A 25626-nucleotide genomic window follows, 5' to 3' on the forward strand; every position below is an offset into this window, starting at 1 on the left:
ATCTTAGTCATGGGTATGTGGGTAAGGTATTCTTGTCCTGAGAAGAGAAGTGGCAAGGACAAAGAAGATTGGACCACTTCACTGAAGGGGCATCACACCTTCAGAGCCAATTGTGCTCTTGGTTAGAGATTTTTTATTCTAGCAATTCATTAATGACTCACTGATAGAGACATAAGAGTTTTTTTTTTTTTTTTTAACCTGGCTCTTTTCTGTCTTAGAAGAAAGTATCTTCTACTTTTAAATAGTAGGGGCTGAGGGTAGAGTGGGGAGATGCAGCAGTCATCCCGCTAGGTATATAAGATCTCTTAGTTCTCCTAACACACCCATTTTGTTTTTTTAAAGTGAGACTATGGGAAATTAAGTATCTTGTCCAAGCTGTGTTATTTTCACTCAATTTTTTGATCTGGAAAACAGAATGGCTATGAGCTTCTAATGGGGAAGAGCCTGGGAATTGTAACTATTTTACAGTAGCATGGTGGGTGTGTGCAGTGTGCTGGGAAAGCCTTTGTTTCTGGCTGAGAGTGTTTCCCACGTATTCATAAAGCCCTGGCTGTAGGAGAGGGGCCCTATGACTAGCCTATTTGATCAAAGTCCTCCATTCTTGGTCACAGGAAGGCATATGGCGCTAGGGGGTCAGTGAAAGTCTGGCTCTTGGTTGACTTATGCATACTGAGAAAGAGAAGTCCTCTTTCTACTCTGAGGTGGGAGGGCAATAATACTAATAGCTATCATAATTGTATTGGGTGAGTAGTTCCTATGTATGAGACACTGTGCTAACCACATCCATTTATCAACTTGTTCAATCCCAAAGCAAGTTCATGAGTTCAATGCTGTTCCAATCAACATTTTAAGGACAAAGAAACCAAGGCATAAAGAAGGTTTGAATCAGACAGTGTCACGGGTGATTTTCTCCAATGCCCAGAGAGAGTCTGGTGTGGGATGAGGCCAAAAGGAGACAATTTGAGATGCAGGAAGAAGAGAAGGAACGAGTCTGACAGCTTTGAGTTCTGTACCCCAAGCCCCTGTGGAGGTCTGGTGTTTGCACCTTACTCTTGGTTTCAAGGAATTTCTTTGGTCCCTTTCCCAAATGGGTGAAAAGAAATATCTTTATGTTTAAGTTAAAGTTGGCTTTCTATCACTTGTAGTAAAATAATCAAGATACATTAATGATGATGTAAGTTTTCTCAAGAACCTAATGGGACTCTTATATGTGGTAAATGAAATAAATTGTTATTTATTTACATTTATATTTTATAATATATTTATAATTTATTAAATATATTTACTAGTAAAGAAATACATTGGGTTTCATTAGGAAACACCTCGCCTCTACTGATGTTTCCACATGTCCATTTTGGTGGTAGAGAACCATACAACTATTGATTGTCTGAAGCTGGTCTCATGAAAGCACTTGCTTTGATACAACTTAAACACTATTAGAAAATGAAATTGTTTAGGATCAGAATATATTCTGTCCTTACTAACTATAGATTAAATCAAAAGAAGATAAAATTTGATTTGGAGTTTTTAAAGTGTATGGTTATAAATTCCCCCCTCTTAGGCTGCTAGAACTTAGAACTGGGGAGAACTATTAAACATAGGGGAGGGGTGCCTGGGTGGTTCAGTCAGATGAACGCCCAACTCTTGATATTGGCTGAAGTCAAGATCCCAGGGTCATGGGATTGAGGTCCCTGTGGGGCTCTTTACTGGGCATGGAGCCTGCTTGGGATTCTGTCTCTGTCTCTGTCTCTGTCTCTCCCTCTCTTCTGCACCTTTCCTCTGCTTGAGCTCACTCTGTCTCTCTCTAAAATAAAAATTATAATTATTATTTTAACTCAGGGGAAAATCACTGGGAAAGGTTAATTTGCTCCAGGATCCAGAAATAGAGAAGGGCTAGAAGCTGCTGTCCTTTCTGTCCTCCCTTCCAGCTGTCACCCGCACCTTGTGGGGGTGCACAGAGAGGGCCTCACTAGCCTCCCCTGCAGTCTTCAGACAGATGTTTCTAGTTGGAACAGTGAGAGTCCCCTAGTATGTCTCCTTCTCAGCCCTTCCATCCTCTTCGGCATAAATGTTTAGACAGAATTTTTTGGAGCCAGGGTCGGTCTGTTAGAAAACAGCAGCCTGCCATCCCGTGTGGCCTTCCTCAGCGCCGGCCCTATCAGACCCACACTTAGTGAGTCATAGAGTTTCCTCTGAGGCTGACCTGTCACTTCTCAGTCACCCAGTTATGAGGCACCGGAGGCCTTGGAGATCGTGCGAGTGTAGGTGCTTATTGCAAAAAGCTGTCAAAGTGGGGAAGTTTCAGGAAAACTAATTAAGTCACTGACAGCATGATTCGGTGAAAGGGGGAGCCATGCAGGCCCTAGCAAATCCATGGTGAGTCATTGCCTTAAGCGAGAGTATGAATATGAATGCACAATTACCAGGAGCTGCTCATTGGCCTCAGCTCACTCCCCGCAGGTCAAAACTGAAGCTGCTTATGGAGTAGACTCACACATGGGTCCCTCTCCAAAGCCTGTGCAGAGACTACCGTCTTAATCTGCTTGCTGAACAATTAAGAGCTTCCCCACACAGAATGTGGAGGTTTATACCATATATGTCAGTACAGCCTAATTTGAAAAAGTTGAGGACAGAAATGAGTATTGCCCGTGAAAAGTATCACTTTGTGTTCGTAAATATTCCGTGGAACAGGAAGCCTGTAACCTCCATTCAAGGAAAAGGTCTGTGCATTGAAGAATTTTGTTCAGTAAAGATGCATTTCATTTATGCATGAATCACACATTTTACAGAGTTTTTGAGAGTTAGGTTTTGGTAAACTAAATTGTATTTGAAATTCAGTGAGAATGCTTGTTCTCTAAAGAGACTCTGTGCTGTGTGGTTCTGCAAAGACACCCCATCCATCTTGTGACATAGAAAAAACCACTTCCAAATTTCTATGATTTATATTTCAGATCTTACAGTTTTTATTAAAGCTGATCCTTCAGAATCTCTGGAAGCTGTATAGAAATGAATCAAATTAGGAAAATGCCATTTTAAAGGTGCTGAATGTTCTCTTACTACCAAAGACCAGGTCTCCCAAATGAGAAACAAAACAAAGTAAAACAACAAAAATCAAACAAAACCCATGAGCAAGAGTAAAAGAAATTATATGATTAATTGAAACATGAACTTTGCAGATAATATATTCTGCCCCCTTTCCGGCTTCATACCACAACAGTAGGACTCTTGTTTGGGAAAGTCATGGATAGACCAAGATGACCATGATAGACCAAGGTAAATAGGTTGGTCATCAATTATCATCACGTAAATTCGGCACTTGTGGAGAGCTGGCTTCACTTATTTAGGCAATCGGTTTATGATGGTTTAGGACTATGATTCTCAGCCCTGGCTGCACATTAGAATCACCTGGGGACCTTTTGAAACGCACTGATGCCTGGACGCATCCCAGAATCAGAACTACAGACGGATGGGGCCAGGGCATTGGGAAGGTGGTTAAAGTTCCCCAGGTGATTCTAATGTGCAGTCAGGGCTCAGAGCCACTGAATTAGGAAATCACGACTTGAAAATCCGGCTTAAGTAGCATAGCAACAATGCTGTACCCTCTGGGGTAGTATTTCTCTCTCTCTCTCAAAAAAAAAAAAAAAAAGAGTTGTGGGCCATCTAAGCTGCTTGTTAAAAATACAAATTCTGGAAATCCCCACCCTAACCCCTTAGAATCTGCACTTTGAACATGCTTCTTGGGTGATCCTTTTGTACTAGAAACACTGGGAACCACTTCTTTAAGACGTTCAATATTGAAGTATCACTGAAAACTTAGAAAGTGCGTGTAATATCACGTGACTTTTGCCCACCTTCAAATGTAACAGTTATCAAGCTGGTTATGTGAATTGTTGTAAGGTAAGTGACATTGGCTGGTTCTCACTCTTCAGAGTTTCCTGCAGCGAGGGAATCCCCTTTCTCTCAGTAAGAACATAGTTTCTGTCCCTTCTGTCCATCAAAACTCATCCATTCTATATTCTTTTCTCCCAGAACTCAAACACTGGTCAGCTGATTGGTGAATTTATTCTAGTCAGTGCTGTCTTGTTTTTCCCACATAATAAATTTTGTCAGATACCAAAACAGAAAAGAGTACAATGGTGTAGGGTCATATAGGAGGATGGGCAATGGCATCAGACACCCTCCTGGTATACCAAGTGGAAGGTTACCTACCCAATTACAGATCATCACCACCCTTTTGATGAGTAGGTCCATATCTCTGGGCAGTTTCTCAGTTCTTTGGTTTTATACCATACCAATACAAATCACCTCACAAATACAATCCTCTGCAGAAGGGTCAAATCATTGACAGATGTTGGGTGAACTGATGTCTCTAGGACAATGAAGGTGTTTTCTGAAAGGCAGCTTGCAGATGAAGTAACCCTCAGACAAATTTGAGAGCAATACAAATTCATCTCAACGGCAAAACGTTCTTTTGTAAAAGGGAAATCAATTCTTGTAGTACATTACATCCTAAATAGCTTCTGTGAGATTACTCAGGGTCTATATAGACTCAGCAGTTACACAGGCTAAGTAAATCCAATATTTTAGTTCATTTATTCCAGCATTTAATCTATATTTTTCAAAATATTTCCTGTGAGGACTGAGTTTGGGGCAGATAGTCTAGATTTTACCCTCCTGCTCTCTATCCTTATGTTGTAACAAGGTAGGATTAGCTAGTAAATGCAAATTTGAGACCAGTTTGTTATGAAAAACCAATGAAATGCACCCATTCGGGTGGAAAGAGTAAGGAGGAGGAACATGACACAGAGCTGACAGGAAGGGTTACAAAAGGAACAGCATAGTCTGAGGTCCACTTTCCTCTGAACTGTGGGTCCCTTGGCTCCTGCTTATCCTTAGGTCCTGTCCTGTTAAGAAAACTCACGAGAGCTAAGATACATGCATGGGGTTTACCATGCCTTAAAAACCTGGCATAAGACTTCTATGGATCACGAGGCCAGTTATTGAACCCGATGACACAACATAACGCCAAAGAAGCTATAATCACTGGTTTACTTTCAGTATCTATGGGTCGTTTTTTGTTTTTGTTTTTGTTTTGGTTAATGTTTATTTATTTTGAGAGAGCGAGAAAGAGAGAGAGAAGGAGAGAGCATGAATAGAGGAGGGGCAGAGAGAAAGGGAGAGAGAGGATCCCAGGCAGGCTCTGCACTGTCAGCCTGTAGCCCGACATGGGGCTCGATCCCATGAACTGTGAGATCATGACTGAGCTGAAATTAAGAGTCAGATGCCTAACCGACTGCCCAGGTGCCCCACAATGGGATATTTAGTTTCATCTAATTAGAGGCTGAAGATTTCATGCTGATTCCATTCAGCTCTGTCATAAAGGTGTGCTTTTATCTATAAAGGAGACTAGAGAATTGAGAATAAAAGAGTCTTTGATAACTTGACACTTTTTAGTAAAGGTATAGAGAAAAGAACAAAAGGATGGCCAGCCACAGAGACTCTGGCTGTTTCCAACTGTGGTATCACTAGGTATTTTGTTCCTTCATAATATAAACCATAATCCTCACCCTAAACCCTTGGGGCCTGATGTGTTTTTAAATATTTTTTTTTTCAGATTTTGGAAAGGTAATACAATACATATATTGCATATTTTGTAATATCCTCAGAATGATCTGGTAATGAAACACAATATTTCTGTAGCAACCATATAAATATTCACATTAGATGGGATAAATGCTGCAAACAGTCTCAAGTTTGTTCAGACTGAGTTTTGCTGCCAAATGAGTTGTGCCAAACCTAGGAAAAAACTCTCATTTTTTTTTTAATTTTTTTTTCAACGTTTATTTATTTTTGGGACAGAGAGAGACAGAGCATGAACGGGGGAGGGGCAGAGAGAGAGAGGGAGACACAGAATCGGAAACAGGCTCCGGGCTCCGAGCCATCAGCCCAGAGCCTGATGCGGGGCTCAAACTCATGGACCGCGAGATCGTGACCTGGCTGAAGTCGGACGCTTAACCGACTGCGCCACCCAGGCGCCCCAAAACTCTCATCTTTAAATGAGTTTTAGATTTGGAAATGAAAACAAGGGATTAGGGATATATACCCGTGTATGTCTCCAAAGCATTCAAGAATCTACTTACATTTTCAATGTTCCCTAAGTTCATTGGGTAACTAATCTCATACATTATTGGCCAAAAATACACTCTCCTCACACTAAAATATTACCTCTAATTACTATCCTCACTGATTTGCTCCACATATTTCTAGTGACTTAGTGATTTTATTACTTCTGGGTATGGTAAGCCATTCAAGGCTCAGTTTCCTCTTTTAAAAACTTGCATTTGGCATTGTGCCTGGCACTGAGTGCTTGCAGCTTGTATCAACCAGCGAGCTTCAGACTCCAAGTGAGAAAATGATTCTGACTTAAGCAAAAGGGAGTTTCTTGGGGGAATCTGGAATTAAAAGAACAGTTGAATGATCGAGCCTGCCAATCGCAGGGATAAAAAAGAAAAGCTTTTGGATTGAGACTGGGGATATTTTATCAGGACTTCTCACCTCTGCCTTTTAAAATTGTGAGTCACCGTGCTGAGGATCAAGCCCCAGATGAATCTGAGGGGCTGAGCATGGCCCCGGTGCCCATCACTTGGTTAGGAGACAGCCTGACACATTCAGGGAATGATACTCCCACCAAACCTGGGCAAAGGGTGGGGGGGATCATCCCCTCGGGGAAGTGGGGTGCTATCATAAGAGGAATCAAAAGCACTCTGGTAGCACGACAAAGTAAACCTAACAGAAGTCCTCTATAGATTTCAAAACGCTTTCCGAATATTTTTCTCAATTCTCAACTTTTTAGGGATATGCAAAGTCCGAGTTTTTAGGCTGCTCTCATACAAAACTTGATTCGTCTCCATGAGCAGGTTAGCTGTTTTCCTCTAGACATTCCTCAACATTCCACATCTTTCTTGAGCACAGAGGGTGAAGGTACTTGCCACCGGGCTTTGCTTTATCTTGGTACAATGAATGAGTTACTTTCAAAGTGATTTTTTACCAAGGAGTGTTTCCTGCCAAGGCAATGCTGACAGAGGGAAGCTTAATGGTAGAAATCACTTCATTAATAAGAAATGCAAATACTTCACCTGAAATTTACATAGGAATAACAAGCACATATCACATGGATCAAGAACCAAGGAAATGAAGAAGGCAAATGAATGTGGTCTTTCCCCCCTCATTTACTGCTTACAAATTTTTAAAGGACCTTATTAAATTCCTTAAGCTCCATGTCTCTTTAAGTGGCTTTTCATATTGCAAGTGATTTTTACAGGCAGGTGCTGACGTGCGCCTACAATCTCAGTGTGGATTGGTGATAATACACATTTCTTACCTGATACTCATATTCTGTGAAAGGCGACAGTTCAAAGTCCGTGAAAGAGGTTGAGCTTCCGTTATAGGTTAGCACTGGATTCGATTTTCCGGGATGAGTTGCTATTTGTCTTCTGTACAACTCATAATGTAAAACGTTTCCATTTGGCTGAAGCGGTCCTGTCCATAAAAGGGAAACCACGGGCTGGAACCCCCCTGGTGCCATCCGTACCTCGACATGCGGAGGCGGTTGCACCTGGGGTGCGACCTCAGGGGTCTGTGTGGATGTCCAGTCACTTGATGCACACCCCAGCATGGTGCAGGCTTGAATTCGTACTTCATACCTTCAGGACACAAGGCAGAAACTGCCCATTATTGGCAAAATAGATTTTCACGGAAAGGATCTTTAAAAGACTGTTTTTCGAAGAGAAGAAGACAACTAAGTTCATGTTTATTCTTATCTACAGCTAGCCTTTTTAAAGAACGACAAAGTTCTATTTCCATGAAAATTTTAGAATATGTTAAATCATCCTGGCTTTCCAAACTAAAACAGATTCTCATCTGTCCGGAAAGGGGTGGGCACAATTCTTCCCTAAACAGGAATGTAAGGAATAAATGAACTTTCAAGATTCTCTCCAACATAAAAAAAAAATTCTGGTACGCTGCAGAATTACTTAACACAGTGATGACGAATGTGCATCTTGGGGGGTATGAACCAGTTTTCAGTAGCCTTGGGCTTCTTCTACATCTGCAGCTGGGGCTGAGTGATTCCCCAGGAATGTTTCCAGGTCATGAAGGAACATCATGGAGTTAAAGTCTCCGTGGTAATAAATCCCCTCACCTGATACCTGACATCTTAAAACAGGCTCTCTTACACCACAGAAAGACCTTTTGGGGCCAAAGTCAACCCAGCTACACGCTAGATTATCAATCATGGAGACACCTTATCACCATCCAGTTAAACTCAACCAATCAATTATGTTTTGCCTTGTAGTTGGTCTGCTGCTGCCTAGAAAGTTCTATTTACATAGCTGGGACTTTCCCTTTCCAACAAGAGGGGCTTTTGTTAGTATTAAGTGCCTATGGCTGCACATAAGTGCTTTTTTCCCTCTGTTCCCATGCCCTGCTGACTTTACGACATCCTTGGTTTTCCCTCAAGCCACAGCCACCTTTCTTTCCATCTTTGTTTCCTTTGTTTCCTACCTTTTCCTCTTCTCTTTTCTGCTTTCTCTCCTCTTACCACTGCTTTCTGTTCTCTTCCTTGCTTTTTTTCTATTTCTCCTTCCCTCTTCTTTTTCCCACTTTCCCTTCTCCATTACACTTCTTTTTCCTTCTTTTGTGACATCTTTCATTCCCGCTTTCTGCTTCTCCTTCCTGTCTGCTCCTCCCATGCTTATCTCCACCGTGATGAGACTACCGGTTTATGGGCACATCAGTTCGTGGGTGCATATGGCAGATCTGACTCAAAACAACTCTGTGAAGTCAATTGTCCACACATGGATCGTTTTCCAGATTATCTGTGGCAGTTTTAAAATTCTGGCTCATGTGCCTTTTGCTACTTAGAGGATTCCCAGGCTCCTTCTTCCTACTGATCAGCTGGAGGTGCCCAGGAGGACACGCTAATTTGCAGTATTCAGTAGACATTAAGCTGCTAGAAAAACCACAAACTACGTGAAGTCCAACTTCATCTACAAGTGAGAGGCTGTTTTAAGTCATTTACTGTCACTTACATCTTCAATTAGAGTGGAGAGTAAAGAGGACATCTCTTATCCCCTTAAATATCATCGTTAGGCTTATGAGGCTATCAAGCTTTTTTCCTCTTCCCCAGCCTGTGAGAAGTGCTCCTCTCACCTCTGGAAACTTTATTCTTCTCTAGAAATCTTTCTGAGTAAGAGTTTCAAAGGGGAGCAACTTGATACGATTTTTAAAACTTGCAGGTACCAGTCAGGTAAAAAAGAAGTCAGAATAAAATGTATAGCTGTGCAGCTAACCTGGGTCTCTTTAATGCCCTGAATCAGAGAGTCAGATAAAAGGCAACTCACACAGCATGTGGATTAGCTATGAAAGATACCTACGGAAGTTTTAATTACTGTTTAATATTTAATGCGACCTTAAATAATTGTCATGAGTAGATGCATAAGACCATGAATGTTTCATTTAAACAGCACTATATATCAGAGATAATTATAGGAGGGATCTAATCTACACATCAGTAGATTACAATAATAGCTGAATTTTAGCAGTGGTGGTTGGAAATCAACACTCTTTCAGCCTTTAATTTTTTTTAAGTGGTTCTGTTCATTTTACTAAATTTTAAGCATAAAATGTCTTTTATTACTCTTCTCCTTGGGGATGTAAGTTACTTAAAATGTGATGGGGAAAAATGCCAAGTAATTCTTTAAGCTATAGGAAAAGGGCCAGTGGGAAGGTTCCTTCGTGTAGAGAGAGACACACATCCATGCACGTCAGAGAGCCCAGAGTAGGATCAGTGAGACACATGAGCTGGCAAAGTGGCACCGTCCTCGGAAGTCATGAGATCAGAGCTGGGGAAACCCTAAGGGGATGAGGGTATAGAGTCACATGAGTCTCATTATCCCTGGCACAAGTGCTGGATTCCGTAGAAAAGGCTCTCCCCAAAACAAAATTTGGGTCAGTCCAACTGTGGCTGGTAATAACTCTCACTGGCGCCGTTTTGATCTTTAAAGTAATACCCAATTTTTTTCACAGCCTGGGTCAGATAACCCCATTTGGGCTCTCAGAACTGTCTAGGGGCCTGTGTGTTTTCAGGAGTGTCTAAACTCAGGGAAGGGGTCCCATCTCTGTATCACTTGTCCCAGACATTGTGGTGAATTGCAAACATTTCTGAAAAAAACGGACTCTCAAGATACCACCTGCAAGCATTTTGCTCTCTAGAAGTTATGCAAACAAGCTTTGGCCGGATGAGGATGTTGCTAGTCCACTGTCAGTGCTTACATGATCAGGGGTTGGGGACATCCTACATCTTGTTTTAGAGTTTTCATTTACACTGTTCAAGGGCTTACACTATAGAAAGGACAGTGTTGCTCTTAGAAAACCCGGAGTCGACTACCTACCTGTGAAATGGCTTCAGCTGGTCTACTACGAGTGACTGTGTGTCAAAAGAATTATGAGTTGTGTTTATGTGTATGGTTTTTGTTTCTTTATCAAAGAGCTCTCGGAGAAAGAGGGTGTAGTTGACGATATCGCCATTTGTCCTCACCGGGGCATCCCAGTTGACTGAAATCTCTTGAGGGCCCTTAGCCTTCAATTTTGGGGGTTCTATCCCTGAAGGCGCTGAGGGGCTGGTTCTGTCTTTGACGAGTGGACTCAAAACCCCACCTTGGCTGTTGTTGGCGGCCACTGTATAGCCATACTCCACACCTGGGGTGAGAGTGAAATCATGATAGCGCGTTTCCAGGCCAGTGTAGACAATGGTTCCATCCCGTCTAAGTTCATAACTTCTGATCTGGCCATTTGAGTTTCTAGGAGGTTTCCAGGTGATCTCTATTGACTCTGAGCCTGTGACTTGCAGTTTTGGAGGGTCCATGTTCTGCGGTGGGGCCTCCATTGTCCAGGCAGATTTTGATGCGCTAGCTGTACAACCTCCTTTTGTGCAGGCCACCACGGAGAAATCATACTGAGTATAAGGCTGCAGGTGGGAAACCAGCAGGGACAGGCCCTGCCCAGCAAGGTACTCCTTCCCGTCCAATCTCAGCAAATATTTAGTGATCTTTCCATTTTGAATTGATGGCGGTGACCATGATACATTTATTTGGGTAGCACTGATGACCCAGAGAGCTGGAGGGCTGACCCCAGCTGGAGCTGCCTCGAGGGTTGTAATGCTGGTGGGTTTGCTCGAGGAGCAGCCTCCACTTGAACAGGCGATGACTGCATAACTGTATGTGGAGAACGGAAGCAGCTCTTCATCGGTGTAATTGAAAGTCGCGGCATCAAAGCTGAAAGGATAGAGCACTCCATTCCTTTGAAGTTTATACGACTGGATAATACCATTAGGCTGTTCTGGCGGGATCCAGGAAATCAGCAGTTTTGGGGGACTCGTAGATGCATAGGCTATTTCAGGGGGAGAGACGCCTTCTGGGGGCGCCTGCATTGTCTTTACCACACTCCAAGAGCTCCAGGTGTGACCTGCCGAATTCCAAGTGTGGATTTTATATTCACACCGCGTCCATGGTTGTAAACCAGTGTCAGTATACATAAATGTGTTCCTTCCTGTATTATATTCCGTGAAAACAATTTTCTCATCGGCCTCGATTGTCTGATTTCCCCAAGCTTTTCCCTCAAAGCACCTGCGAATCACTTCATAGCGAATTATCTTTCCATTTGGGTGTATAGGCTCAGACCAGCTCAGCTCAATGCTTGCGGGTCCCACGGACTGGATGGTAGGAGCCAGCTGAGAGTGGGGAGGGGCTTCGTCTGTCCACAGAGGCTGGGGCACTGAGTGTGTACACCCAGCCCTGGTGCAGGCCTCCAGGGTCAGTGTGTAGAGAGTGAAAGGGTCCAGGCGTCGGAAGAGAAACTCACGATTCAGTCCCGCGTACTCGAGGATACCCTCACTGAAGACGTTGTATGTCTGTAGGAAGAAGAGAAGCAGAGGGAAAATGATGTGTAGCCTATGATTTCTTGGTGTAGCTATTTTGTCCCTTTTACCCTTCTCACCCTCCAATTTTTCCTTTTGATGATCCCAATCCAGATGAAGCATTCTGATATTGGTTTTGGGAATGTGCTCTTTTCCAGTTACTGTAACACAAAAAGTCCACAGAAAGTCCACAAAAAGAGGAACAATAGTTTTCTTTGCCTTTTTTTTAAACGTTGGATATCATGTAAGCACATATCTAAAAGCTAAGGACTATTGAAGCTGATTCTTTGGCTTAAAAAGTGCTCATGGGGTTTCCTCTTATTTTTGTTTTTTAAAAAAGAACCGTATTCAAATACACTGTTTTATAGATGACAAGCACTTTGGGTCTCATTCTGAGTGGGGTAAGTAAGAACTATCTACGTTGTCTCCTACGGCATTTACTGGGAAATGGAATTATAATGCTGAATCATTTGTACCAGGGTGCCAAGCCTGAAGATGTCTATGTATCCATGTGTGGGCACACATACATGCACATATATACATATGTATGTTATACATATATACACAAATGTAGATGCAGACTTTGATGAGTAGAAGGTGGAGGACCCCTCTCTCCCCCTCCCCGTATTCTCTCGCATGCCTTGGTAGAATTGACTGCTCCTTTGGAGCAAAGTGTTCTTTTGTTGGGGAAAATCCTCTGAGCACTCATTATAAATGTAGAGCAAATTTTCATTCCATATTATTCATTGTTCTTTGGGAAAGATGGGAAGTAACTCAACTTGAATATAGATGTTTTTGTATAGTGATTTCCTACCTTCTTCCAGCCTCAGTGCACCTGAGAGATACAATACATTCTTGGGGATGGTGGTGACTCCCTAGGGTGGCCTCCCTCAAGTGGGGCTGGGACATATATCAGAATCTCTTGGGAGGCAAATCTAGTTTGAAACATTCTCAACGGGAAACTTAACTTCGACTGGACTGTTGATATACTTTAATGTTATTTAAGATGAAATAGCCTAGACTTGTGGAAATCTGTTTATGTTGGACTCCCATATTTCAGTGTGATTTTTTTTCTAGTTGGGATCCTAGTGCAAGCTCACATCCCTGAGGGAAGAGAAATAATATATTTTCTGAAGAAAGCTCAGCTTCCATAATCAAATTGAAAGCCTCTATGAGTCACTGAGCCCCTTCATATTCACCTAGCAAATCTCTATCTAGTATTAAATTTAGCTTTCCCTCTGTACCTTAGCTTCTCTCTGGGTTTGGGAGAAAACACTCAGATATGCTGACTGGTCTCACTTTAAATTTCTTACTATAAATGTTAAGTGGGTGATTCCCACTTGTAGTCCTGTTCTATTCCTCTGTATGTTTGCTCTTTCATTTTCCAAAGTGATGCTTTCATATCTTCTCTTTTCCCCAATACCTGCCAACACCCTCTTCCCTGTCTCACAGGTGGCTGTTGACAGAACCCTATATTTGATTGGGAAAACAGAAGCAGTCAGAAAGGAATATTCTCATGTTATATATGATCGTCACCGTATCCATGTGGATCTAGACTTACACTGTTCACCTTCCTTCCTCATTCTATGGATGAAGTATCTCTGCCCCTGTGTGGCCCACCTGAGCCCTGGATCCCATATCTCCCCCTTCCTACAGCTCTCACTCCTGCCATCATTCTCATTATCTCTTGCATCACCGATTGATCTCCCTCTACTGGGCCATTTCCATTAGTGTTTAAATGTACTCTAGTATCTTTCATTGATTTTTAAATAAAACTTCTTGACACTCTAGTCCGCCAGCTATTGCCCAGTTTCTCTGCTTTTCCCCTATACTTCTTTAAAGAGTTGTTTATCCTCAATTCCTTCTCTTCCCATTTTCTCCTCAGGCCATCCCAACCAGGTTTCTCATTTCACCACTTGATCTCCTTGTCAAGGTCAAAATGATTACATCATTTCCTGATCCAGCGTGACTTCTCTGCCCTCATTCCACTTGATCTCTCAACAGCATTCAACAGACTCTCTCCACAGTTTTGAGATGCCCCACTCATCTACTTTTCCTTCTACCTCACCTGCCTCTTCTCAATGTTCTTTGCTGGCCCCACTTCCTCCTCTAGACCTCCAAATTTTTGTATTCCCCAGAGCCTGAGCCTAGTCTCTCATCATCTTTAGTTATATTCTCTTATGCCTGATTTCCTCCAGCACAGGGATTTACACACCACCCATATACTATAAATACCTATAAATATAGGTATATTTATGTTTGTGAAGAACTGCCTCGAGAATTCTAGATTTCTACCTCCAACTGCCTACTTACCCCTTCAAACCTGGAGAATTTCCACCCTTATTTACCCAGTCAAGGACTCAGGGCCTGAACTATCCCTTTTCATTCATATTTCACATCCAGTCCATTAACAGATCTTGTGAACTTTGCTTTCTGGATGTATCTCCACTTCACCCATGTCTTGTACCCTCACAGCACCCACTCATTCTACCCTGAGTTTTTAATATCTCCTCAACTCAACTGGTCTTCTTAGAGTCCATTTTCTACATAGCAGCCAGAGTGATTTTGAAAAACATGAATTTGATTATGCTACTCCTTTGCCTGAACCCTCCAGTAATTTTTCATTGCACTTAGAATAAATTCCAAACTCATCACAGCCCACAAGGTTGGGCACAGTCCACCTCCTACCAATCTGCCAATCTCATCTTTCTCTCCCTCCCAATGCTTCAACCACAGTGGCCTTCTTCCCTTCATTTGAACACACCAAGTTCATTCCTGGCTTCAGGCCTTGCATTTGCTGTTCACTTTGTCTGAAACATTTTGTTCTCATATCTTCACATGACTGACTCGGTCTTGTCATTCAGGGCTCAGCTCAAATGTCAACTCAATTCAAATGATCATCCATTCTAAAATAGCCTGAGCAGGCATAATTATATTATTCTATTTAATTTTCTTTATAGTATTCATTCTGCTCTGAAATTCTCTTGTTTTTTGTGTACTAGCTTTTTGTTTGCCTCTCTGTATCCCCACCATTCATGCACACACACACACACACACACACACACACACACACACACAGGTAAGGTGTGTGATAGCAGGGATCTTGACTGTTTTGTTCACTCCTGAATAAATGCCTGGTACTTAGTAGAAGCTCAATAAATATTTGGTGAAATGGAAATGAAGATAAAGGAGTAGATATTCCTATTGTCAATCATGCCAGGAAAAGGCAGACACCAGAATGGGAAACAAACACTCACAAAGGAGGTACTTTGATGAGTGTGAAAAGAGAGATTCTTTTCTCTGATGAAATCTTAGGGCTCTGGCTTGGATTTTAAGACCACGGATCCTCTGGGTTCAGCCTCCTGTACTAGAGTAGGGGAAGTCAGGCTCCGTCACATGTAGCAGGCTTGTAGAAAGCAGCCTACTTCTGCTGCCTGTGGCAGGCCTGGCACTCAGCTGAGAGGCGGCCATTGGGCTAGGCAGCAAGGCTGTTACGTGGAGGCCCACGAGGATGGGCCTGAGCCTGTGAGCTCGCATGACAGTTCTAAGTTTTTGCTGTAGGTAGTATCTGCTGTCATCTTCCTTACAGGGTTTTTAGAGAAGCTTTCAGCAAAGTTACAGCTTAGTCTTAACTGTTCTGTGTGGAATTAACAGGGGACTCTTTGCCATCTTGAGAGGGAGTGGTAAAGGAAGGCAGAGGGTCTAGAGCAGCTGTGGGCTGGGGAATTCTGCAGAAGGTAGGTGATGAGGGCCTAACTGCTGGTCCAAGACTAGAGGCAGTAATAGACTGACAGGTAAGTCCCCCTACCGTTGGAGAGGAACATTAGAGAGGGAGACGAAGGCTGGCTTTCACAAGGGTGATTATTCAAAGTATCTAAATGCAGTCTGATAATGGAAATGCAACTTTCTTTGTGCTCATAGACCAGTGAAACGTGAGACATCTATGACATTAATAAGATGACTCCTCATGGTTATGTATGGAGGTGGGGGAGTCAGCAGACATGTAGGGCTTCCTGTCCTCTGCTTAGTGAGCTCTGCTCACAGTGTAAGTTAGGCAAGTCTTGAGTAAATAACTGGGCAGGGTAATTCAGGAGGCAGTAAGAACAATCATTTAGGGTTCAGTTTTAGCATGACTTCCTGACTTCAAATTGCAATTCAGTCATTTGCAATGTGGGCTTGGGCAATTATTTAGCCTTTATTATGCCTCATGAAGTTTAGTGGTAGCTACCTGGTAGTGTTGATGTGAAAATTAAATGAGATAATCCACAGAGTGCACTTAGCTCAGTGTTGGGTTCATAGCAAGCATAACACACGGGAGCCAGTTTTCTCTGATCTATGATTAAGTGCCTGGAGGAGCGATCAAGGAGAATTAAACCGACTGTGAAGGGTGTTTTCCCACAGTGACATGATGGCATGTCAGGGCTCATCTATTTATCTGGAGAACACCAAACATGCCTTCATATTCAGGGTAGACGTTACCTTAATCACACCATTGGTTTTTACAGGCTCTGACCACTGTAGCAACAATGCTCGGCCGTTCTCTTGCTGTTCCACCGTGAAGTTGCTCAGTCCACTTGGGGAAGATTCTAGGGTGTGAACCATAGTCCAAGGGCTTGAAACTTCTCCTGCCTGGTTTGTGGCCACAATTCCAATGTGATATGTTGTGAATGGTTCTAACCCAAACAGGTGGGCTTGATGGCTTGTGCCCTGTAATGAAAGTTAACAGGTTAGTTTTCTTTTAGGAACTGCTAATAATTGCTGGGAGGTCATTCTCTGACCAAGGTACATGAGCAATGGCAGCACAAACATCACAACAGAGTTTTGAATTATTAAGAAAACAATGTGGGTTTTTTCTTGTTCTTCCCACCTGCATGTAATATCTAATGTGTGATTTCAGACATTTGCAATGTATAGATCAAATAGGATCTTTGCCTTTACAGAGCTGGCAACCCAAAGGATGTGATATATAACATAAAGAAAGAGTCTTGGGGCGCCTGGGTGGCTCAGTTGGTTAAGCGTCCAACTTCGGCTCAGGTTGTGATCTTGAGGTTTGTAGGTATGAGCCCTGCGTCGGGCTCTGTGCTGACAGCTCAGAGCCTGGAGCCTGCTTCGGATTCTGTGTCTCCTCTCTCTCTTCCCCTCCCCTGCTCGTGCTCTGTCTCTTTTTCAAAAATAAACATTAAAAAAAATCTATAATGCTTCAGGTCAGTGCTGTATCTATCTCACAATGGAGACCCGTGGCACCGGGTTGCAGGACAAAGAATGGGATAATCCTAAGGGTTTGGAGAGTTAACTGAGACAGTCCTAATTCTTTTTCATTAATCTCTTATACTATTTGTTTATACCTCCCCAATCTCCCTCTTGCATTCTCTTGGTGCATATTTATATTTTACAAGTGCAATAAAACAAACACAAGAAAACAAAAACAACAAGCTACCTGAACTATAAATGAACAAACACCTTAGAGAAGTCTACTAGTGATAAATATGTGAAGATATTCTCATTTGTTAAAAACACCATGACTAAAACTATAAAACTTACCAAAAGTAATTGTTAGTTAGGCTTTGAGAACTTGGTTTTTGTTGATTTAAAAGGAAAAAAAAAGGATAGCAGAATTAGTTTTTTTTTTTTTTTTTTTCTGCTTGGGGAGAACATTTAACATATTTTACATCACTAAAAACTGGAACTAAAAGTCTTCATGTTTGAGAGAGCCCGGGGTGCTCTTTCTACATCTGGGCCAGATGGATGTCTGTTTACAGATAGCAACTATGACTGCAAGTGGACCAGTAATGTGTCTATGGGTAAACACACACACATGCACCCAGACACACACACACACACATGCACCCAGACACACACACATACACATGCACCCAGACACACACACACACACACACACACACACACACACAAACACACACACACACACAGAGATACCCAGAGACACACAGACACACATACCCAGAGACACCCCCGCCCCCCCCCCCCCCCACATAGGACTTTCTGTTTTGTACAACACTCATTGAATGTGAATAATCATGAGGAAGTTTTGACTGGTTTAATGGGATATTCACACTTAACGGTGTGCGAGATCAGGTTCAGTTTGTTAGATGTTTAAATATGACAGATAGCTTTCAATTGTCCTTTCCTCTCTTGTTGCTGGGTACAGGAGGAAGAATGTGAGGTAGGGAAGAGGAAATTAGTTCTAAGAATAGGTACCAAAAGCATCGAATGAAGTTATGTGAATGGAAATTCTCCTTAATTTTGAGACACCCAAATATAATTTTGAATCTAAAACAAGTTGGTAAAATTGAACTGAAATATTTTCCAAAAACCTGGTTAGACAAAACCAAAACATCATAGAGATAATTTTTGACACCCTTTCCTCACATTCTTGGTTATAAGTTTCAACTGTTTAATGTCTCTTCTTATGTGTTAAACACAAGCAAGAAAATATAATTGCCTGTATTTATCAAAAACTTGTAAGTTAATTTTCCTATCTCAATAAGTCCCATTATGATATTACATGCTAACCTCTTGAAATCTTTTAATATTTAAACATTTGCTAAGCGACCAGACTCTGAAACAAATTTTATAGAAATACTAATTTCTCTTTTTTAAAATATTAAAAGTTAGATCATAAATATTTAAAACTTATTTCTCCACAACATTGGATTGGTCTTTTAGATAAATATAGCACAGAACTAGAATGTCCATAATGAATATTAAATCTGAAGATGCTACAAGTCCCGATTACAAACATTCTTTTCTGATAAATGATTCCTTTTCTGTAGAAATAGGGCAAACATGGGCAAGATTAATAATGCAAAAAAGAAAAACTCTTTGTTCAGAATATTCAGTAATAGATGCCAAAAAAGCATAAGCTCCAAAGCAAATAGTAATCACCTCTAACAGATTATATATAAAAAAGGTAGGCTGTTGGGGGACATTTAGAGATAGCTTTTGTCATAAGAAACATGAAAAGCATGTGGGCTATAAAGCAAAAACATATGTATATTGTCAATAGCAGCACCTGCTCAATTACAGTTTATTTCAGGGCTGAGAATTCCATTCAGCCCCTAGATGGCAATACTATCAAACACTTTTGGTAACATGAGTACTTAATGATTAACAACCGGCATTCAGTCATCCAACACACTCCAGGCAACCATTAAAAAAATAACAAAACTGATTTCATTATAGATCCTTTTAATAAACATTTATAGCTCAGATTCTCAGAAAGCAAAAGTATTCAAAATGCCCCAGACTCAAAACCTCTGCCATCTAATGTAGAAATATGACCTGCTGATCTCAAGTTGAAGTTCCTGCATGCCTGGCACCTAGATTACTCCTTCAAAAGGTGATTACAATAGTTGTGCTTACTTTGGTTTGTATCTTAAAAAGAAAAAAAGGAAAAGGAGAATCTCATGTTGTAAATGTAAAGGATAATTTTTATATCATAAATTTATGCTGAGAACAGTTTCCCATAATATGTTGTTACTCCTGAAGAGCTACAACACACACACACACACACACACACACACACACACACACACACCTTAAATAAAGCTCATTAATAGCTGTGCTTTTTGTCAATGTTTAGTAAAGTCCACATGAAAAAAAATGAAGAAAATTTTAAAATAGCAGGACAATCCTTACCAGTATATTCTTCAACATTTAAGAAAATCATTTGTATTATTCTCTCTTGAATGGATTTCCAACACCAACATTCACTATTTTAGAATCCTGCTGTAAAATTTGGGCACAGTTAATTCTGTAGATTGGGTTGTATTTTGTTTATTCAGTTACTTGTGTTTTTCCTTAGATTCAGAAGATTTGCTTGAGCACGGTCTATCTTAAGTGTTTAAGATTAAATTTCTTCCTTTGGAGGGGTGCCTGGGTGGCTCAGTCAGTTGAGCATCAATTTCAGTTCAGGTCATGATCTTGGTTGGTGAGATTAAGCCCCACATTGGGCTCTATGCTGACAGCTTGGAGCCTGGAGCCTGCTTTGGATTCTGTATCTCTCTCTCTTTGCCCCTAGCCTGCTCATGGTCTGTCTTTCTCTCTCTCAAAGATAAACATTAAAAAATAAAAATTAAAAAAAAACATTAAAAAATTCTTCCCTTGAAGAAGGAAGTCTCAGTAGTCTCCTACTGACTAGTAAAAGTCATCATTAAAAACCTTCTCTTATGTTTCATTCCTTTGCTCCTTGCCCTCCTTCCCTTCCCTATGGAAATGATCTTGATTCAATACTCTGACTCCTTCCTCTTCGTTAGTTTGCTCCTTCTTTCCCTCATTCTTCCATCTTACCGATTCCTAGGAGACAGATTTCTTGCTATTGCTGATCTCTGGGCTATTGGCTTGTGCTAGCTTCCCACTTGTCCTTGTCCTTTCCGTGTTCACAACCACCTACTATTCATATTTTTATTCTAGAAGTATATTACCTACTTTCGTTAGGCAACAGATGGAAAGAATTATTCAACAGAGGAAAACAGGAATAATCCATTTTCTGCAATCTAATATTTCCAATGAAACTTTGCTTTTTTTTTTTTTTTAAAGAAACTCTTATGCATGAGTGTCAGAATCTGGATACAAATCAGTGCATCCTTTTATGAGACATAAAGACAAGACTCTCTGGAACACTCTGCCAGTTGAGGTTCTGCTGGCAATTTGAACTACATTTTAACCTCTCAACTCTGCTCTGGGGGCACATGAAACTACTTGGAGTGTTCAGCAGTCTGACAATTTTACACTATCTCCTCTGATTATTTTTGACGACTTGAAGTGCCCCAAAGGTGGCCATGGGGTCAATAGGTTTATGTAGGTTGAAAATGATCAAAAATTACCATTGATCTGTAGCTGTCAATAAAAGGCTGCGTGGGGAGACTCCCTGCACAAATGTTTAAACTGCATAAGGCAACCTAACTTAGTCATCTTCGAGTCTATTGATCTGATGATCCAGCAGTTTCCAAAGCTTCCCCTCTGGTCTTTGTGGTGCATTTTCACTGAACCCACTTACCTTGGCACTTAGGAATCTTTTTACCCTGCTGCTGGTAATGAACCCAAATAGTGGTAAACAGGCACTGCTGTGCTCATAAACTGTATTATGTGTGCTTATTGCATTTCGGAAGGGGCTAATCTTCCTGGTCACCATCAACTTCATTCCCAGCTGATGGAGTTTCTGCTGTCTATACTCCTCATCCTGGGGGTCCTCATTTTTTTTTTAGGTTTATTTATTTATCTTTTTGAGAGATAGATGGAGAGTGGTGTGGGGCAGAGAGACAGAAAGAGAAAGAGAGAGAATTCCAAGCAGGCTCAGCACTGTTAGTGCAGAGCCTGATGCAGGGCTTGAACTCACCAACTGTGAGATCATGACTTGAGCCAAAACCAAGAGTCGAATGCTCAACCTACTGAGCCACCCCCAGGTGTACTCTGGGTCCTCATTTTAACATGCATGACTTTTGGCTTATAAATCCTAACCCGGTTACAAGATTCCTCCTTCGCTTTGTTAGTTATCATGAATGCCAAGACCCAGAGAATATGTCACATCAAAAGTTTGCTTTTTTTTGTACAAAGATAGCTTCAGAGAAAACTAAATTTAATTATATTAACCTCTGTTTAGTTGAACCACTTGGATGCTGCTTCTTGGTTTTATCGTAAGTTATAGGTGCCTTGTCATAATGATACAATAAATAAATGGCTATAAGCAAGTTCTCAGTTTAGATTACAAATAAAACATGAGAAGTAGGAAAAGCTCTTATTTAGTCTTACATAAAAGTTATGGCTTTGGACAGTGCATCCAGTCATTTGGGTGATTTACACATTTTAATGCTGACAAATCAACACCAAATATTTTTGTAGATTTCTGAAAGCCAGATCATTTGAAGCATGGGTTCTGAAGATCTCTATTCCTTTCCATTTATAAAGTTAATTTTTAATTTCTCCAAAGTTGATGAACATGTTTATATCTAGGATTCATTTTGTAAAGGTTACACCAGTCTCACTACAGAAGTGATCTTTATTACCCATAGTCATATATCAGGCTTAAATACTTACGCATAGTAATTTAAGTATGAGACTCCCAAACCTGCAAACTGTTACTGTAGAAAATTTCCACTGATTTCACATATGTATTTACTCCACCAGCGCCATCTCTGCCTACATACCTCCTGGCTGGTGGGGCAAAGACATTTTTTGATGGTGCACACATACATGTAGAGTTGTTCCAGAATCAAAGTTTGACTCATGATGCAAGAAAAATAGAAGAAGACACCCTTTAGGATCATAGTTTATTGTTTTATGTGCATGAAGGGTGTGCATGTTAGGGTGCACTGCTGAGTGGCATGTCAGAGCTGCCAAATGGCTAATAGAAACATCTAGTATTCTTGGTCAGTAGCTCCATTCAATTCTTTAAACACCTTGAAGCATTTGATAGGGACAAGATTCTACAAAGTTACTGTGGGGGATACAAAATGGTTAACACAGGTTCCTGACTCTTAGGAGCTTGGAATCTACTAGAGAAGGTCAATAATAAATATAGATATGCACAGTTTGGAGTGAGCTGAGTGCCAGGGAAATACTGAAGGGACACTTCTAATTGGGAAGGAGAGAGGTTGAAGAGTGGAGGCATATTTACTTGGGAGGTGGAATCTGATATAAGTCAGAAAAGATGCCGAGTTTGCATAGATGAAAACATCTGAGTGATTAAAAGAAAAAATACAGAAGGAAAAATGCAAGGTATGTTTGGGAACGAGCTGGGAGTTGCATAGGGCTGAATGTGCGGGGAATAGTGGGGATTAAAACTGGAAAAGAAATTGGTGGCAAGACTAAAGAGAGCTGTGAAAGTTACCCCACTTTTTAGGGATGAAATTGCTTGAGAAACACTGAGTAACATCAGGCAAACATTTTAAGAACCAATTTGGTATAAAGAGCTCTATCATGCAATTTGAGAGAATAAAGGGACTTTAAAATTTTGCCCTATCACGGTATAAGTCATAGTCAGTGACTGACGAAATAAAAAAATCTTCCAAGAATTAATGAATGAATTCATTTAAACATTATTCATCCAATAAGTATGGACTGTCATATATAAAAGGTAATAGGACAGTATTTTCCTAGGAATAAGATTTTCAAAATCTTTATTGAATATTTGCTCTGCCTCAAAAGGTGTAATTATTCTTTTAACACAAATGTTTGCATTTTGGTCACAATCAAAGTGGGGATTATAAAAATTGGGCTGAGTTGAAGCCAATTATATGGTCCTCTGTCTGGACCACTATCAGAATCACATGTACCTGGCATATGGGGCCACGTATTTGTGTAGGGACGTCCACACTCTTGCACCAGTCCCTTGTGCATATCAAACAGGTACACGGCAGCTGGAAAAGGTTAGGGACACTACTGATGGCTACAACATAGAATGAAGCCAATTCAAATGTACACACAAGTGGTAAATCATTCCTAGCTCTGAGTTCCAGCTAATGTTTAAAGGCTTCATTTGAAAGATTTCAAGAAAGTATCAATGCATATCTTCCTTTTAAGTAATTATGATATGTATAAGTAAAAGTGATTACTCAGGGGCCCTTTGTTGTAGCAATTGTAAATTTCAAACTGAAAGTGTTAACTTTGGAGTATTCATGGGCTAGTGCCATGGCACACTTTTATGCCTTTACTCCCCAAAATATCTACACTCAGAAAAGATATGTAAAAGAGGGGTTTTCATTTTTTCTCTCTCAGAATACATCATTAATTTTATAATGGGGGGAGTGATGCAAAAAGAAGATTCAATTCACAGAGTTTTTTCTTCATAGACAAATGGGCTCTATCAATCTAATCTATAAAGCACAATCTAGAGTTCTTGCAAAATGAACGATGTTACCTCAGTTACCATAAAAACATTGGAGGAAAAAAAAAGAATGGTTTCGAAATGGCTCATTTTTCAAAAGAGAAGAGGGGAAAAAATTAAATCTGCGATAATTAAATTTTAAAATGGCAAATCAGTCACACTAAATATTAAAAAGCAGTACTTCTGATCTATCAAAATTAAAAATGTGCATACTCTGTGACCCAGCAATTCTACTCTGGCCATCTATTTTATGGCAATACTAATAAAACTTTACTAAAATATATTTAAAAGAATTTCACTCCAGCCATAGTCTTGTAGTAGTCAATCTTTGATTGAGCAAGCCTTGATATTTACTGAAGGTTTCCTGTGTAATAAGCAGCATCCTAAGCTCTGAGGACACAGCAGAAAGCAAAGGATACATGGACACTAACCTCTTGAGTTTTACATTATAATGAGGAGAAATGGGCAATTGATAAGCCAAATAAAGAGAGAGAGAGAGAATTAGATATTGTGGTAAATTATGAAGGTAATAAGAGTGCTGAAATAGAGTTTGGGTTTAGGTGATGGGGAAGAGTGAGATTCTTGGTTTAAGAAGGGTGATTCAGATCCTTGATGAAGTTCCATTTAGGCAAGAATGCAGAAGAAACCAACCATGTGAAGAACCAGAGAAGCTTTCAGGTGAAAGGGAAGAGCTTGGTATTTTTGCTGACAGAGAGAAGCCAGTGTGAGTGAGGGGGGAACGGCACTGCATAAGGTCAAAGTCATGGGCAGAAGCCAGGTGATGAAATCTTGTAGGCCAACATTAAAGAGTCTGATTCTAATTTCAGTGGAAAATTATTGAAGGCCTTTAAGCAAGGGAGTGACATGAATTAATTTAGGTTTTAAAGAAATCATTCTGGCTACTCCGTGGAGAATATGTGTAGGGGTTGTATTAGTCTACTCAGGCTGCCAAAACAAAGTATCATTGACTGGCTTAAAAAATTAGAAATTTCTATTCACCCAGTTCTAGAGGCCAGAAATCCAGATCAAGGTGTCATCAGGGTTGGTTTCTGGTGAGGCCTCGCTACCTGGTTGTAGAGAGTTGTCTTCTTATTCTGTCCTCTCACTGCCTCTCCCTGCATGCACTTGGAGAGAGGGAGAGATCTCTTGTGTCTCTCTTTCTTCTTATAAGGGCACCAGTCCTATCAACCATTCTTACAACCTCATTTAACCTTAATTGCTTCCCAAAGTATCTACCTCCAAATACAGTCACACTGGGGGTTAGGGATTCAACATATGCATTTTAGGGGAACACAATTCTGTCCATAAGAGTCAAGAGGAGTGGATTCTGTGTAAGTCTAAGGAGGGGTGATAGTGACTTGGTCTGGGGTGGTAATGGTAGAGATGGAACTAAGTGGATGGATTTATGTTTTGGAAGTAGAGCCAAGAGAATTATGACAGATTGAATGTAGAAGAAAAAAGGGAATGAGAAGAATCAAAAAGGACTTGGGTTTGCCTTGAAAGAAAGGGTGGGTGGTGTACCATTTGATGAGATGTGAAGTTGAAAGAGTATCAGATTTGCGGAAGGAGGGAATAATTTGGGGCATACGAAGTTGACATGTCATATAGATCTATGAATCTCTATTGTGTTAGGAATATACATCTGAGAATCATACATCTCTCTCTAAATCCAGCCTCCAATCCAATGGCCTTCTCAACCTCTCCACTTTTATTTCTAATACATCTCAAATTCAGCAAGCGATCTCTTGATTTTCCCTTCTGTACAGTTTGTATTATGTTAAGTTGGTTAAAGTGAAACTACATATCT

At 40.8% G+C, this 25626-nt stretch overlaps 1 protein-coding gene across 2 annotated transcripts in view; it reads right to left on the reverse strand.

Annotated features, from left to right (window-relative positions):
• The window catches only part of USH2A (usherin), a 773795-nt gene that overhangs the window by 41019 nt on the left and 707150 nt on the right, over positions 1-25626 (reverse strand). For both annotated transcript variants that reach the window (XM_045048458.1, XM_045048459.1), the window contains 3 exons: positions 16454-16681; positions 10452-11968; positions 7382-7703 (listed from right to left, as the gene is read on the reverse strand). In XM_045048458.1, coding sequence (XP_044904393.1) covers positions 7382-7703; positions 10452-11968; positions 16454-16681 — 2067 coding nt within the window. The remainder of the gene's footprint in view (positions 1-7381; positions 7704-10451; positions 11969-16453; positions 16682-25626) is intronic.

This window comes from Felis catus, chromosome F1, assembly GCF_018350175.1.
Source record: "Felis catus isolate Fca126 chromosome F1, F.catus_Fca126_mat1.0, whole genome shotgun sequence".
In the NCBI taxonomy this organism is placed as follows: Eukaryota; Metazoa; Chordata; class Mammalia; order Carnivora; family Felidae; genus Felis; species Felis catus.